This window comes from Phoca vitulina, unplaced genomic scaffold (genome assembly GCF_004348235.1).
Source record: "Phoca vitulina isolate PV1807 unplaced genomic scaffold, GSC_HSeal_1.0 scaffold59, whole genome shotgun sequence".
Taxonomy (NCBI): domain Eukaryota; kingdom Metazoa; phylum Chordata; class Mammalia; order Carnivora; family Phocidae; genus Phoca; species Phoca vitulina.
The window spans coordinates 3,931,109-3,947,735 of NW_022589762.1; the positions used below are offsets into that span (position 1 = coordinate 3,931,109).

Here is a 16,627-nt window from a genome sequence, read left to right on the forward strand (position 1 = left end):
GCAGCTCTGGGAAGGGGGCTCTCAGGCGCAGTACTCCACGCTCCAGGTCAATACAGCACTGTGGGGGAGGGGAGGGGACAGGGCACCTGTCTCAGCAGGGAGCCCCTCTCAGACCCCTCCCATTTCCCACAGTCTCCCCCTACTCCTTGCTTTTGCCCCTGTTTCCATTCACCTGGAGCCCTGGGCTGGGGGGACAGTGGGACCTGGTTCTTATTTTTCACTTGTGGGCAAATAAGGAACCTCTAAGGAAGCGAAGGTGAAATCACGACATCTCCAGGTCTTTCTCATCAGAAGCTGAGCCACACTTCCACGCCTGTGCCTTTTACCTCCTTTTCCCAGCCCTTTGGGTCAGGCTCCAAGTGTGGGTCAAGCACTAGCATCCTCCTTACCTTGAGAGAAAGCAGCGTCTGTAGCCCAAGGCAGAACTCGGGACTCTCAACATCTGCAGGAATCATTTGAAAACAAATGAGGCTGGAGGGGCCCCCAGTGGTCATGGTGCCCTCCTGTCAACGCTCGCTCCTTGTCTGCCCACCCCCTCCCCCAGGTCTGAGGATCTGGGCCCAGAGGCTGGGGACACCCCAGCCAGGAGAGGAAGAAGAGGGCTGGGAATGAAGGGAGGACTCACCCACCACCTGAGCCGAGCAGGCCACCGTCTCCTGGCCCAGCTGAAGCTCCAGCTGCTCCACCTGGGTGGGGGGCCCAGGTGCTAGGCCCCCCCCCTGGGGCTTTGAGGACCTTCCCTAACCTGTGTTTGGGAAGCAAGGGTTATGGCCACCCCAGCCCCAGCCCCTTAGGCAGCTGACACCCCTGCCCACACACTTGGGTTCTCATCCAATCCCTTGGCCCCACGTGGGGTCTAAATCCTTGTCTTTGCTATCAGAGCCCCCCCATCAAGTCTTTTTTTTTAAACTACAGCCTTCTCGATATATACTTGATAGACCACAAAAGTCACCCTTTTATAAATGCAGTGGGTTTTAGTAGATTCGTAGAGTTATGCAACTACTACCACTATCTCATTTCAGAATATTTTCTGAATATTTTCCGCCATCCATTCTTTCGGGCCGCGCTCTTACCCCAGGCGGCTGAGGCATCCAGTGGAGATCTGGTTGTGGTGGGTGCCTGTGTCCACGGCCACCCGAAGCTCCTGGTCTCGGCACTGAGAAAGAGGGTCGTAGGGGACTCCGTGAGCCCCCAGGGGGAAGGGATCGGGCTTGGATCCTTCACCTTTCCCAGCCCTTGGATGTTTCCCTCTCTGAAAAGAGTGAAGGGAAAGAACCGAGTCTTTCAAAGTGATTTTTATGGCACTCATCCAACTGAGGCCAAACCGGCTCTTAGATGAAGGAATCAAAAAAGGAAGTAGAGCTCCCCGTGGTGAGTCCATACACTTGGGAACGGTTTGACCAGAAATGGAGATCTGTTCGTGGAGAGGAATTCTTGGGAGGCTGAGGGCCTAGTTTAGAGAGGTCTGGGTGAGGGACAGAGGAGGGAGTGAGAAGACCAGGCTGCCGGGAACTTCACATGTGGGTAAGCGACAGCCTCACCATAGAAACGAAGACCGGTTCGCTTTCTTCTGGATATATACACACATTATGGGTGATGCTCAGATATCCCAAATGCATGCAATTTTCTCATTCCAGACATTTATTGAGCACCTACTATGTGTGAGATTTGTGGCTGGAAGGCACAGGGGTGAATGCTGTGCTTGGGTGTATGGCACGTAACCCGCATGCTAGAAAGTGTTAAGGTCTACGAAAGGATTGGCAGTGACGTGCCCTAGACGAGAGGGAGGAGAGGCTATTTCCTCCTGGGAAAGTCAGGAAAGGTTCCAAGGAGGAGGTACCATTTGAGGCCTTAGGCTGTCACCTTGGAACACACGAGCTTTTTCTGTGTGTGGGGGGGGGACGGGGGGCGGTTGCAGGATGCCTACATGCAGGCACCGTTCACGGACGGAGAAGGCAGTGAAGAGTACTCACGTTCGCATTCGAAGATTGTATATGATAAAGGGAAGGAGGAATGACGATGACAGGTGGAACAGCACGGAGGGAAGACGGGTTGAGGCAGAGAGTAAAGCATGTACAGGATCCCAGTTTTGGGTCCAGGCTGGGGGGAGAGGTGCCTGTTCTCCCTCGCTCCTTCCCTCACCACCCAGGGGAGAAAGGAGGGTGGCTGAAGTGAGCCAGTCACAGGCAGGATTGTTCATGAAAGCCGGTGCCCTGGGGAGCCTCTCACCTTGCAGTTGACCAGAAGAGCTGGAATCTCTGTCTTGCTGGTCTTCCTCCTGCTCTCCTGGCCATGAATCAGGGCCTGCACCAGGGGAGACTCCCCCTGAAGTTGACTCTGGTTTCCCTCCACCAGGCGTCTTTGGATCACGCTGTGCGGCTGCTGGCTCCGTCACAAAGTAAAGAAGGCAGACAGGTCTAAACCCGAGTCTCCAGGCCACTCAGTTCTCCCACCTTAGTCATCCCACGATGATCCCCAACCCCACCCCAGTCCTGCATCTCACGGGAGTAAGAAAGGGGCAGGAGCTTACCCAAGGATCCCAGCAGTCAGAGCATTATAGCAGAGTGAACCCCAGTATCACATCATGCCAGTTTGCTGGGATCCCAGGAGATTGCTCAGCAATGAAGAAATGGGAAGAGGAGAACAGTCCATTCTAGGTCAGACTGACCTATAGGCCGACACGACCTCTCAGGGACTAGTATGCGTGGGGAGCTTTTATCTCTGGTCTAGAGCACATTATTTTTACTTTTTTTTTCTCTGTTTCCCCCTTTGACCTCACCCTTCCATGGACTGCAGATGCCAGGGTTGATGATGTGATGAAAAAAAAATCAGTAACAACAACAGAAGACAAAAGAAGTCACGTCTTCAAAACTAGGAAGCCTGAACTCCCCCTCACCTGCAACCAGCTTCCCTCTGTCCGGTCACTTCACTTCCTAACTTCTGCCGGCTTTGCCTTCTGTATTTATTGAGTCCATCCCTGCTTTGTATCGCTGGTTTTGTTCAAGCCTCAGCCCAGCTGGCCTGGGTCACCGGGCCGCCTCCCTCAGTTCCTAAGAACCTGCCTCCAGTACCCTTGCCTCTCAGATACACCTGCCCGAAGCCAGTGATGATCTAAAGCGACTCAAAGTGGGGCCCTCAGATCGGTGGCTTTAATGTCACTTGGAAGCCTGTTAAAAATGCAGAATCGAGACTTGCTGAATCAGAAGCTTCATTTTAACAAGATGCCCTGATGGTTCGTGTGCATGTCAAGGTCTGAGAAGCACCAAAGTAAAACAAAACTCTGTTACTCCTGTTTAAAATCGATCCAAGCACACCCGCCTCCCACCACCTACGTGCTAAAGCCCGAACTTTTTAAGGGATGCACAGCCCAGGTGACCTGGCCACTGCCTGGTCTTCAGCCTTGTCCCCCGCTCGGCACATCTGCCCCTGTGACCCCACTTGTACTGCTTACCCCAGGCTGCTGTTCGCCTCCACACCTTGGCTCCTGCTCAGCCCCCTTCCTCAGACTCCTCTTTCTCATTCTCTAGGCCAGACTGGATGACTGGTTCCACATACTTTGTTCAGGAACTACTCTTTAGGGGCGCCTGGGTGGCTCAGTTGGTTAGCATCTGAAAGCTCTGCCTTGCGCTCAGGTCATGATCCTGGTGTCCTGGGATCAAGCCCTGCATCGGGCTCTCTGCTCAGCGGGGAGTCTGCTTCTCCTTCTGTCCTTCACCCCACTCAGGCTCTCTCTCTCTCTCTCAAATGAATAGATAAAATCTTTTTTAAAAAATGAACTACTCTTTATTTGGGAGAGAGGTTTTTATCTAAGTCTGAAATTCCATACATATCCTGTAATTAATGTGCAGTTTACCTCTTCTGGGAAGCCCTCTCTGACTTCTTTGTACTCTTCATTCCACACACCAGGCTGGGGCCAGCACCCTTTCTCTTAGCTCCCTTTGTCATGCTTCTCACAGATGTGATTTGTGGATTTTAACTCCCCCATTAGCCTGGAGAGCCTGTGAGGTCAGGTCTTTATATCCCAAGGCTTAGCTTAGCATACGGTAGGCACTCAATAATGTTTGTTGAAGAATGACTGTATCTGTCCAGGCTGCCCACATGCTTCTCCACCTGCCCTCTCTTCTTGGGAACCTGGGATTGTTTTTCTACCCTTGGTTTAATGAGGCCCTTGAGGCCGACTCCTGCCAACAAGGCTGCCAGCAGGAGACCCAGCTCCGGGAAAAGGGCAGTGAACTCCGGAACTGGCCGGAAAGAGCGGCCCTGCGGTTCCCAGCTCTCCTCCCGCCTTTCCCACGATGGAGGCAGGTTTCAGGCCCCCAGTGCTGTGCAGTTTGCTCCAGAGTCATCCTAGGGAGGGAGACAGTGGGGTCCTCCCAGATGTCTTCACTCCCAACGCCACACAACAGACCTGCTTGAGATCATTCTCTGGGAGGTCCTGAGGCAGAGGGGTGAGGTGAAAAGCTCGGGACTTCTCATCAGAAGGCTGCATCTGTCCTTCTGAGATGGCAGTGTTAATAGAGCCTCTTCTCCAGGGCCAGAAAGATGTAGGATGGTCTCTAAACCCTAGAGCCTTTGAGGACCAGCTCCCCCGTTGCCCTGTTTCTCCCTATTTCTCAGCTATGCTCGCTGTGTATGCAAGGAGGGAGAAGCCCTGAAGTTCCCTGAACTGAGATCTCAGTCTGGTCACTTTTCGTCTCTGGGCGCTGCTGGGAATTAGCTGGGAATCGGCTGGCCTCTCGGCTGGGTTCCTGGAGGCGGACCATTCGTCTAGGAGGAATACGGCAGGGCTAGGTCAGGAAAGGGAGAGAGCGGCTGCATTAGCCTCCTGGCTAACGCCAGGCTGAGGCCCCTGGAGTTGACTTTGCGCCTCTCAGGTTGCAGGACTGCCCTCCCCTCAGACCCTCTGACGAGGAATTGCTTGAGGGTACAGAGTGCTTCCAAGCCCTTCTACCAAAGCCTCGCTTTCTTCTAGGAGCCAGAGGCCAGATAGGATTCCATATTCTCTAGACCCTACAGAGTTTATTTTCTCTCTCAGGCCAAATGGAGTAGTAGCTGGAGGAACAATCCTAATTAGACCTTAGTGCTTTCTGTTTTCCAGGCACTCTTCGAAGCCCCTTATAGGTATTAGTTCTGCCACTCCCACGGCAACCCGATGAGGGAGAGACTACTAATTTTGTCCTCATTTAGCAGATGAAGAAACAAGCTCAGAGACAAAGCAACTTGCCCAAGGTAGCAAGTGCCAGAGCTAGGATCTGAACCCAAGCAGCCTGGCTCCAAAGCCCATGCTCTTCATCACTCTCTCAGAGGGAGATGAGTGTATGCGGCTGTCCCCTGACCCACTCACCTCCTCGTTGTTACGCGCCCCCCCCCCCATTCCCTCTGGAGGCCACAGCCGCTGCAGGAGATGGAAGGAAAGGAGCCTGGAAGGGCCAGTGCCCCTACAAGGGAGTAAGGGGGCACTCTGGAGGGCCGGTGGCTCAGGTAAGAGCCATGCAAAACCCTGGGCTCTGGAAAGGACGGAGGCCCTTACTGCTTCCATTGTGCAGGGGAAAGACGACTGAATGGCCAGAGCTGCTAGGAGGGAATCTGTTGTTTCGGGATAGGACAGAAATCACAACCCTAAGCTGGCCAGGCCTCCAGGCCCTTCCAGCAGCTAATGACTGCTCCAGAAGGTTCCTGTGTCCTTGTAAGCCTCTTCTGCTAAAGAGCACCTCTCCTCATCACCCCAAGACAAACGAACTATTTGGGAGAAGCTGAGCAATGCAAACAGGGTCTCCCAGAGCCACCAAACCATGGGAACACCCCCAGTGAAGAGTCTGAGAGCGGTCAGAGTGGAGCCCCTCAAACTGGGACTAGCTCTGCCCCATTCTCAGCAAGGGAGAGGGGATCTGAAGGCTTAGGGACTGTCCTTTCCAGCCCTCCACCCCCCTCCCCAGGATACAGGGAGATGGAGAGGAAGGGTGGGGAGAGGGCTGCCTCACCAAGTCCTTGGAGGTGCCGAGCCTCTTGAGGCTGTCCAGGGGGAGCAGGTCGGCAGAGTCCTTATGCAGGAACTGGGTGGCCTGTCTGAGCCGGCGCTGCTGGCTCAGGGGGGCTCGGTCCCCAAGCGCTGCCTCCTGTCCCCTCCTCCTGGAGTCTCCCTCCTCTCTCCTGGCCTCCAGCCTGGTGCTCACAGCCCCTGCGGGGCTTGACGAGCTTGATGAGCAGGGTGGGGGCTGCTGAACCGTCCTTCCCTCCATCCCCTCTGCCTCCTGCTTCCCGCCTGTGCCCGCTCCCGGGACGGCAGCTCTCCTGATGGGAGGGTCTCCACGGGGGCAGAGGAAATCAATAAATAATGTGCAGGAGCAGCCGCGTCAGACACCAGTTTCCAGAGATCGCAGTAGAGGGAGTGAGGCTCCGGCTGGAAAAACCCAGCGCTCCAGGAGAGGGGGGTTGGCAGGGCCTGCAGGTGGCAGGCTCTGCAGCGCATCCAACTCTGGGGTCCTGGTCGGAGTGGTTGGTGGAAGGGGTGTGTGTGTGTGTGTGTGTGTGTGTGTGTGTGTGTGTGTGTATGCCTGCAAGCTCGAGGGGGTGTAAGAGTGTTGTAAACTGTCAGGATGTCCGTGCCAGCTTGTTTGAAAGGCGGTGCGCGTGGGTGTGCGGGGGAGTCAGCCTGCGTGCTTGCTGCGTGCGTGGGAGGCAGGCACGTGCATCCATGTGCATGCGCCCTCCCTTCTCCTGGGGCTGCCCCGCTGCTCTCTCCACTGGGCTCCTCTGCAGGTCGGGGGTGGAGTGCAGGCCAGTAGCTAGCCTCAGAATGTCCTTCCCTCCTCTCCTCCCCATCAACAGGAGAGGTTTCACCTTTCTGGGTCTCGACCTTTCCGCGTGGCAGGTGTCAAGAGTCTTTAGCTAATGTACTCAGGGTTCTGGGTCCCAGGGGGCGGGGGGCGGCAAGAGCAGCTCTGAATCTCCCCACAAGCGGGGCCCCAGCTTCTCCCTCTTCTTTATGTAAGGCTGATTGAGTCCTGGCTCTTTAAAAAGTGTTATAATTCAAACACTCAGAAAGTTATCAAGAGGGGCGCCTGGGTGGCTCAGGCCCTTAAGCGTCTGCCTTCAGCTCAGGTCATGATCTCAAGGTCCTGGGATTGAGCCCCACATCAGGCTCCCTGTTCAGCAGGGAATCTGCTTCTCCCCCTCCCTCTGCCCTTCTCCCTGCTCATGCTCAGATAAATAAATAAAATCTTTAAAAAAAAAAAGTTGTCAAGAATAACCAATATCTTTTACTGGCCACCTCAGTTAAAAAAAATAACCGAACTATTATAAATATAGTTGAAGCGCCCGCCTGCACCTCTCCTCCCCAGACAAAATCCCTTCTTCAATCGGTGTTTCACCATTCCCATACTTGTCCTTTTATTCTTTATGCATATGCATATACATGTATCCTAAGCAACATATCATTTAGTTTTGCCTGACCCATCACATATATCCTTCTGCAATTTGTCCTTTTTGTGCTCAATATTTTGTTAGTGAGATTCATCCATGAGATATGCATTGCTCTATTAATTCTCTTTAACTGCTGTATGTTATTCCTCTGTGAATGCATCACGTTTAGGAAATTTAGGTTATTTTTCGTTAGATTTTGCTTCTGCTTTTATTTTTGTAAGTAGGCTCCATGCCCAACATGGGGCTCGAACTCAATGACCCTGAGATCAAGAGTCACATGCTCTACTGACTGAGCCAGCCAGGCGCCCCTTAGGTCATTTTTCATTTACAAACAATGGTACTATGAATATTTTTACACATACTTCCTGGGCACACGTGTAAACATTTCTCTAGAGTACATACCTGGGTGTGGAATGGCTGGGGCATCAGATACACTGCTTCTCCTCCATTAGATAATGCCAACTTGCCCTCCAGAGTATTTATACCAATGTGCACTCCAGTTATCCGTATTCGGGGGTTCCTCGCCCTCCACTTCCTGACCAGCACTTGGAGTCAAACCTTTTACAGCCCTGGCTCATCTGTCATCAGATTTTTCTCTCCAGCCTTTTATCTTCACCATCATCAAAATGCATTGGGTCAAGCACTTGCTTACATGTGTTGGACACATACAGGATGGGAGCCCCAATCAAGTCCTACTCCCTAGGGCACAGTCTAATCCAGATATCACCAAGGTGCACACACACATTCAGAGGGACAAGATTTCCAACGGCCTCCTGCAGACTCAGCCTGTTTGAAGCATTTTCACAGCCATGACAAGTATATGAGGAAGAATTGCATTGTGATCCCTGTTTATAGACGAGAGAAATAGCTAAGTGTTATGGGTTACATTGTGCCCCCCACAAATTTGTACATTGAAGTCCCAACTCCCAGCACTTCAGAATGTAACCTTATTAGGATATAGGGTCTTTAGATAATCAAGTTAACATGAGGTCACTAGGGTCGACCCTAATCCAACATGACTGTGTCCTTACTAAAAGGGGAAATTTGGACACAAATTCCTGCACACAGGAAGAATGCCCCATAAACGTGAAGCCTGAGAGTGGGTGATGCATCTATAAGCCAAAGGGTGCCAAAGGTTGCCAGTATCCACCAGAAGCTGGGAGAAGGAGGGCCTGGGCCAGATCCTTTCTTAGCACCCTCAGAAAGAACCAACCTTGCTGGCACCTTGATCTTGGACTTCCAGCCTCCAGAACTGTGAGACAATACATTTCTGTGGTTTAAGCCATCCGGTTAGTGGTACTTGTTATGGCAGTCCCAGGAAACTAATACACTGAGACTTAGAAATCTCACCTAACATTCAGTTACTGTATGGCAGAGCCAGGAATCAGACCCTTGTGTTCTGTCTCCCAAGTCCTGCACAATGTCCACCATGCAAAAAGAGAAGACTGATGAAGACAATAAGCATGGAATGAACACCAAACTGTAGTGTGATTCCATTGATCAGGTTCTGGCCCACCCACACCCTGATTTCATTTACACTCAGTTTCAGTGGAATATTCCAGCTCTCTCCCATGCCTTGACATCCATTACTGCCACACATTTGCCTGGGATAGAGCTCAAAGAGGATCCACTGACACATTGCACTCGTTCCTGTGCTTGCTTCACTAGGGCCAACTGTATGCACTGATAGATCAGTGAGTGGCCTACATACACAATGCTGGATGGGCCCAATGCTGAAATGTAGCTCCTCCAACTTTGTTTTTGGCAATTCACTCCTTAGGTTTGAAAATTCTTCAACATCTTCAAGAGGTCTTGATTAATTCATTTTTTTGGGAAGAGTAATGCTATTAATGAAGAAGAACGAGATGATTCCAGCGCATTTAGCAAAGTTGCCTCAGGCCAGGCTGACAACATGGATGGGATGTCTCCGAACTCTTAGGTGCACTTTGGTCTGCAGACTGAACTCCAGGGAATAGTGAACATACTTTTAGTATAGAATGGAGACTTCGGAGCTTGCAGTTTAGATGGGGTGAGGTTAGGGACAGCATCACCTCATTTCCAGTTGCTCTGACAAGGCCTTTGTTGCCTGGTGCTGGGAAGCACTGGTGCTCAGGAAATGCCATTTTCTGGAATGTAGCTGTGCAAAAGAGTCAAGTTGGTCCCTGTATTCTGTGACCCAAACTAATGCTCTCTAATGCTTCACTATCTATCTCACCATCTGGGACTGGGACTCAGGGGTAAGGAAACTCTCTTTTGCCTTTTTGTGATTCTTACTTACTTCCTTTGTAAATTTGTTTTTGTTTTTTTTTCCCCACAAATTGCAGGGAGAATGGGAATGTTCTGGCAATGCAAAACTCTGAGTTCTTCTTTCTCAGGAGCTAAAGCACTCCCTTTGAAAAGATGATGAACCCAATGCTATCTACTCATCCAATGCAATCCATATCAAAATACCAGTAGTATTTTTCACAGAACTAGAATGAACAATCCTGAAATTTGTATGGAACCACAGAAGGCGCTGGATAGCCAAAGTAAGCTTGAAAAAGAAAAGCAAAGCTGAAGGCATCACAATTCTAGATTTCAAGTTATATACAAAGCTGTAGTAACCAAAACAGTATGGTACTGGCACAAAAACAGACACACAAATCAATGGAACAGAATAGAGAGAGCCCAGAAATAAACCCATGCTTAGACGGTCAGTTAATCTACGACAAAAGAAACAAGAACAATGGGGAAAACACAGTCTCTTCAACAAATGGGGTTGGGAAAACTGGACAGCAACATGCAAAAGAATGAAACTGGACCACTATCTTACACCACACACAAACATAAACTCAAAATGGATTAAAGACATAAATGTAAGACTTGAAACCATAAAAATCCTAGAAGAAAACATAGGCAGTAAACTCATGGACATCAACCTTAGCAACACTTTTGTGGATCTGACTCCAAAGGCAATGGCAACAAAAGCAAAAATAAACAATTGTGGGGCACCTGGGTGGCTCAGTTGTTAAGCGTCTGCCTTCGGCTCAGGTCATGGTCCCAGGGTCCTGGGATCGAGCCCCGCATCGGGCTCCCTGCTCCATGGGAAGCCTGCTTCTCCCTCTCCCTCTGCCCCTGCTTGTGTTCCCTCTCTCGCTGTGTCTCTATCTATCAAGTGAAGAAATAAAATCTTTAAAAAAATAAATAAATAAACAGTTGTGACTACACCAAAATAAAAAGCTTCTGCACAGAGAAGGAAACCATCAATAAAACAAAAAGGCAGCCTACTGAATGAGAGAAGATATTTTCAAGTGATGTATCTGGTAAGGGGCTAATATTCAGAATATATAAAGAACTCATACATCTCAATAACAAAAACCCCCCAAATAATCCTATTTGGGCAAAGAACCTGAATAGACATTTTTCCAAAGAAGACATACAAGGCATACATGATCAATAGACACATGAAAAAATGCTCGACATCACTCATCATCAGGGAAATACAAATCAAAATCACAATGAGATATCACCTCAGACCAGTCAGAATAGTGTGCTGCCGAGGATGTGGAGAAAGGAGATCCCTCTCGCACTGTTGATGGGAATGCAACCTGGTGCAGCCACTCTGGAAAACAGTATGCAGTTTCCTCAAAAAACTAAAAATAGAGCTATCTTATGATCCAGTAATTCTACTTTTAGGTATTTACCCAAAGAAAATAAAAACACTAATTCAAAAAGATACATGCACCTCTATGTTTATTGCAGTGTTATTTATAATAGTCAAGATATGGAAGCAACCTAAATGTCCATCAATAGATATATGGATAAATAAGATGTGGTATAAAATCGCACTACTGGGTATTTACCCACCGAAAATGAAAACACTAATTCAAAAAGATATATACACCCTTATGTATATTGCAGCACTACTTACAATAGCCAAATAATGGAAATGACCCAAGTGCCCATCCATAAATGAATAAAGAAGATGTAATATGTACACACACACACACACAGTGGAATACTACTCATCCATAAAAAGGATGAGATCTTGCCATTTGCAGCAACATGGATGGACCTAGAGGGTTTTATGCTAAGTTAAATAAATCAGACAGAGAAAGGCAAATGTCACATGATTTCACTTATACGTGGAATCTAAAAAAACAAAACAAGTGAATAAACAAACAGAAAGCAGAAACAGATCCATAAGTACAGAGAACAAACTGATGGTTGCAGGAAGGGAGAGGGTTAGGGGATAGGCAAAACAGGTAGAGGGCATTAAGAGGTACAAACTTCTAGCTATAAAATAAATAAGTCATGAGGGTGAAAATTACAGCCTAGGGAATATAATCATTAATATTGTAATAACTTTGTAGGGTGACTAATGGTGACTACACGTAATCATGACTGAGCACTGCATAAGGTATATAATCGTCAAATCACTATATAGTACACCTGGAACTAATATTATATGTCAACTGTACTTTGACTTTAAAAAATCTAGGCTTGATGGGGCGCCTGGGTGGCTCAGTTGGTTAAGCGACTGCCTTCGGCTCAGGTCATGATCCTGGAGTCCCGGGATCGAGTCCCACATCGGGCTCCCTGCTCAGCAGGGAGTCTGCTTCTCCCTCTGACCCTCCCCCCTCTCATGCTCTCTGTATCTCATTCTCTCTCTCAAATAAATAAATAAAATCTTTAAAAAAAAAAAAAAATCTAGGTTTGTCTAACTAAAAAAAAAAAAAAAAAAAGAGAGAGAGAGAGAAATGGAAAAATGCCAGGGAATGTTTTGAGGCCAGTTTGTATACTCAGCTGGGTGATCTGTATCTTTGCCAACAACTTCCCTCACTTCCCTCTCCTGGTCATTTTTTTTTTAAGTTTATTTATTTTTAGTAATCTCTATAGCCAATGTGGGGCCCGAAACCCCGATCAAGAGTTGCATGCTCTTCTAATAAGCCAGCCAGGCACCCATCCCCTGGTCATTTTTTAACCTGAAGGTTATAGAACTCAACAAACCAATTCATTAACAAGGAATAACTACATTGAATTCTGAAGATGAGACACAGGAGGAGAAAACTTCCAGGAGCACTACTGAGGAAGATTAAACCAGTCCTCTATTGTCAGGAGTAGAAGTGGAGCTTTTCCTCTCATTTTTTCCATCTTGTGGTTCACGTAGATGTTGAAGTGAATGGATCCAAATTCAGAAATTTTGCGAGAAAAAAAATGGAAGCATGAGATTTGGCTCCCTCACTGCATTGGTTCTCCTCTGAATTACAGCAAATTTTCCTTTCATTCAGTCAAAAAGGATTTATTGAGCGCCTACTATGTGTCAGACACTGAGGTAGGCTCTGGGCGTACAATGGTGAACCAGATGAAAGGCCCGCCCTCATGGAGTTCACATCACAGGGAGGAAGGCAGATGGTGAACAACTACGTTTACAACATCAGGTAGTGATGACAGAGCCATGGGGGTCAGGCGGTGGGTAGATGACACCGTGCAGAGATGAGAACAAGGTGAGGGAGAGGGCTGTGCACATAGCTGGAGGAAGGGGGTCGCACACAGTGAACTCGGAACACTGCAGGTAAGATAGGCTAGGCTGGGACAGTGCTTGTCCCCATACACACCCGGACGGGGTAGAGCTGCACCTCTGCATCCCTTCTGTCTGGCCTGGCTCCTTGGTGACCAGTCACTCGCACCAGGAAGACTAGCTGGGGTAGAGAGCATTGTCTCCTGCTATTGAGAGAATGGAGTTACCTCGTCTACTCCAGGATGGAACCCTCTTCCTGGCTCTCCTTGGCACAGTGCTCTTCCCACCGGGGTTAACAACCCACCAAACCCTGAGTCCGACAGACCTGAGAGGGTTGGGATTCCCTCTACTGAAAGAGTACACAGAACGCTGCTGTGTGGGTTCCAGAACAGCAGTATTTCTAGCGATGTATTTCTAGTGATGAGGAAGGCAGAGAGAGAGGGGCTTCGAACATAAGGTTTTCTTGGTCTTCACCCTCACAGGCCCCGGGGTTTTCTAGAGAACTTTCTGCCTTTACATAAAACCAGACCACACCTTATACTTGCCATTGGTATCAGACAATCATTAGCGAGTCTAGCTTTGTGTTGGCCAAGACAGCAGTCACCGGCTACAGATGGTTATCGAGCACTTGAGGTGCAGCTAGTCTAAAGAGAGCTTTGTTGTACATGTAAACCATACACCAGATTTTGAAAACAATGCAAGAAACAATGTGAAATACTTCAATTATTTTTACATAGTTTACATTATTTTATATTGATAATATTTTGGATCTATTGTATTAAATAAAATATGTTATAAAAATGAACTTTGGGACGCCTAGGTGGCTCAGTCGCTTAAGCGTCTGCCTTCAGCTCAGGTCACGATCTCCAGGTCCTGGGATCGAGCCCCACATCGAGCTCCTTGCTCAGCGGGGAGCCTGCTTCTCCCTCTGCCTGTCGCTCCCCCTGCTTGTGCTCTCTCTCTCTCTCTGACAAATAAACAAAATCTTTAAAAAAATGAACTTCACCATTTTTACTTTTTAATTTTTTATTTATTTTTTAAAAATTTTATTTATTTATTTGAGAGAGAGAGAGAGAGCACGAGAGTGCAGGGTGGTGGGGAGAGGCAGAGGGAAGGAGAAAGAGTTTCAAGCAGACCCTGAGCAGAGCTTGGAGCCCTGAGCAGGGCTCAATCACATGACCCCAAGATCACAACCTGAGCCAAAACCAAGAGTCAGAAGCTCAACCAACTGAGTCACCCAGGCGCCCCAACGTTTTACTTTTTTTAATATGACAACTAACAAATTTAAAGTCACATATACAGGTCTATTATATTTCTACTGGATGGCACTGGTCTAAGTAGATTCACAGCTCATTTCCTTGAACCTGATATAATCTATGTGAGCAACTCTCTGCTGTTTCGGCAAGTTCTTCTTTATATCTAATCTAAATTCCTGTAGCTATTATTCAAAATCCCTGCCTTCTTGTCCAAGCCTCAGTGTTGATGGAGATGAACTGGTTCCCACCTTCCTTGGGATAAGCTTTCATGCTTCTAAATATCTTTATACCTCTTCTTTTTAGCCTTTTTTCTTCAAGGCTTGAGTAGTGCTGATTCTTATCTCTGACAGTAGGGATGGGGAGGAGAGCTCATTTGGCACGGTGAAATCACCCAGACATTGCTCTGCCACATAAGGAAATTCCCAGAATATTCTTCATAGAATGGGTTATTCAGAGCTAGACAAACAGCTCCCTTGAGCCCGCAGAAGGTTAAGGGCAGTCAGTTCTATTTCGGGCTTTCTCCTCTGGCCCTGTCAGATCTGCTGAGGACAGGAATGAAGCTGTTTTCCAGAATTCTCCTGTCCAGCAAGGGTCCCAGGAGGTCTGTGCCAATTTTGAAATTTATCACCCTACCTCCACCCCAAAAACTACCAGACTATGACAATGTTTTATATTTGACACTTGGTTGATCTTCCCCTACTTCATGGATGGCAAAACCAAGGCACAGAAAATTCCAGTGTTCATCTCCATTGACGAAACCAGACTGAACATGGTATTTTGAACTCAGATAAAGCTTGGTCAAGTATTCCAACTCAGTTATTAACTGAGTGAAGTGCCTAAGCTTTTGGAATCTACTTCCTGTCCTGTAAAATTGAAATGACATGTAATTTGTAGAATTTCTGTGAAGTTTAAATGAGAGGCAGGATAGCAGATTGGTTAAGAGTGCTCTATGCCTCAGTTTACTCCTCTCTAAAATGGAGATTATGATGGGACCTATCTCATAGTGTGAGGATTAAATGGGGTGATTCTTGGAAAGTTCTCAAAACATTGCCTAACACGTAATGAGTGCTGGGTAAATGCTGTTACTGGGGAGCTGTACATGTAAATACACACACGTGTGCTAGCACACACACATGCACACTCTCAGATACCTCTCCCCTTTGCTCCCAGAGTACAACTGGATTGGTTATCTCTGACATTATTTCTCACACTATTTTTAATTACTTGTCCACCTTCCCACCAGATCCTAGGGTTTCTAAGGGTGGGTCTTTCTTTTCCCCTGTCTTTTCTCTCTCTTCTTACCCAAAATTAGTTGAACGAATGGGTCAGCAGGACTCCCGTGGACACAGGAGGAAATGTGCCATTATTAACCCATCTACTCAGGCGATGAGACACTAGAACGGCCCGTTGAGTTCCCCACCTGAACTTGGCAGCAGAATCCAACTAATGCCCTGGGCGCTCCCTCGAGACCCTGGTCTATTCATTCCCCTTTCTTTTGCACCCACAGGACATACTTGCCAATTCCTCTCACGTGCTGGGCTCTGTGCCAAAATCTGGATCCTGCAAATGCCCTCAGAGGATCTGACAAAGCTGCCCAGCGCCTCCACCCATGCTGGACCTTGTTGCTTCAGAGACTCCTGCTTTGCCTTTCCTCTGGCTTCAGCACTTCTCCTCTTCCCTCCTGTGTTTATCTGCTTTCTTTCCTGCTTCCATTTTCCTCCATTTCCCCCTCTCTCCTCGCTGAAGCTTTGGGCTGGCCCTTGGCACCTCTGGCCATGACCTCCATTTCCTAGTGATACTCATGCCAAAGAAGTCACTATTTGCTAGGAACCATGTATGATACCTAGTGTCAGTGTTGAGTGAACATCCGGGGAGAATGGTGGTAGGCTAAGGGGAGCCATCTGGCAAAACCTTGACCTTCGGCTTGGAACAATGGCAAGATGCAACAACATGGAGGCGTTTGTAAGGTTCTGTCCTGGGACCTGCAGAGAATGTGTCAACTTGAGATTACCCTGAGATGGGCAACTATATGAATGGCCACCGAAACCACTAGTTATGATGATAAATAGGAAAAAGCGACTATTTGTATAGTAAATAAGTGAAGGTCTGTGGTTCAGTGGACAGCACATCTAGGAGAGGGCTTGGAGGCTGATAGAGAAACAAGAAGATGAAGGGCTTGGAGCAAGCGAGTCAGCGATGAGTAGACACAAAAAGGCCAGAGGGTCCTAAGGAAGGTGGGAAGTGAGTCTGGGGGAGAAAGGATGTCTGATTTGTCACCTCAGGGAGCAGCAATGGGGCTTTTAGAGGGCTGGCAATTAGACGGGACAAGGCTGGCAGACAGCCAGATGAAGACTGAAGACTGAAGATCATGGTTGACAGCGTGGCTGGCCCTGCACCCTCCCCCCAGGGGTTCCCAGCCCCACAGCTTCCGACACACACTGACCCCCAA

At 48.4% G+C, this 16,627-nt stretch overlaps 1 protein-coding gene across 3 annotated transcripts; it reads right to left on the reverse strand.

Annotated features, from left to right (window-relative positions):
- Positions 1-18: 18 nt before the first annotated feature.
- On the reverse strand, positions 19-6,759 carry NRIP2 (nuclear receptor interacting protein 2). Of its 3 annotated transcripts, none has more exons than XM_032390699.1 (6): positions 5,982-6,759; positions 2,230-2,382; positions 1,074-1,156; positions 626-745; positions 390-442; positions 21-58 (listed from the first exon to the last, which is right to left on the reverse strand). In XM_032390699.1, exons 1-5 carry the CDS (start codon positions 6,237-6,239, stop codon positions 436-438), a joined length of 621 nt encoding a protein of 206 aa, XP_032246590.1. In that variant the 5' UTR covers positions 6,240-6,759; the 3' UTR covers positions 21-58; positions 390-435. The 3 variants fall into 3 exon arrangements, with proteins under 3 accessions (XP_032246591.1, XP_032246590.1, XP_032246589.1); XM_032390698.1 differs by having other exon boundaries at positions 1,074-1,252; XM_032390700.1 differs by lacking the exon at positions 626-745 and having other exon boundaries at positions 19-58; positions 1,074-1,252.
- Positions 6,760-16,627: the final 9,868 nt, after the last annotated feature.

Bases quoted from the DNA above. Each gene is read 5' to 3' on its own strand.
- NRIP2 (XM_032390698.1), bottom strand. From the start codon at position 6,239: ATGGAGGGAAGGACGGTTCAGCAGCCCCCACCCTGCTCATCAAGCTCG. The intron at 1,253-2,229 runs GTGAGAGGCTCC...CACTCTTTTCAG, and splicing joins CTCTTCTGGTCAACTGCAAG to AGAGGGAAACATCCAAGGGC. The intron at 746-1,073 runs GTAAGAGCGCGG...TCCCAAACACAG, and splicing joins GGATGCCTCAGCCGCCTGGG to GTTAGGGAAGGTCCTCAAAG.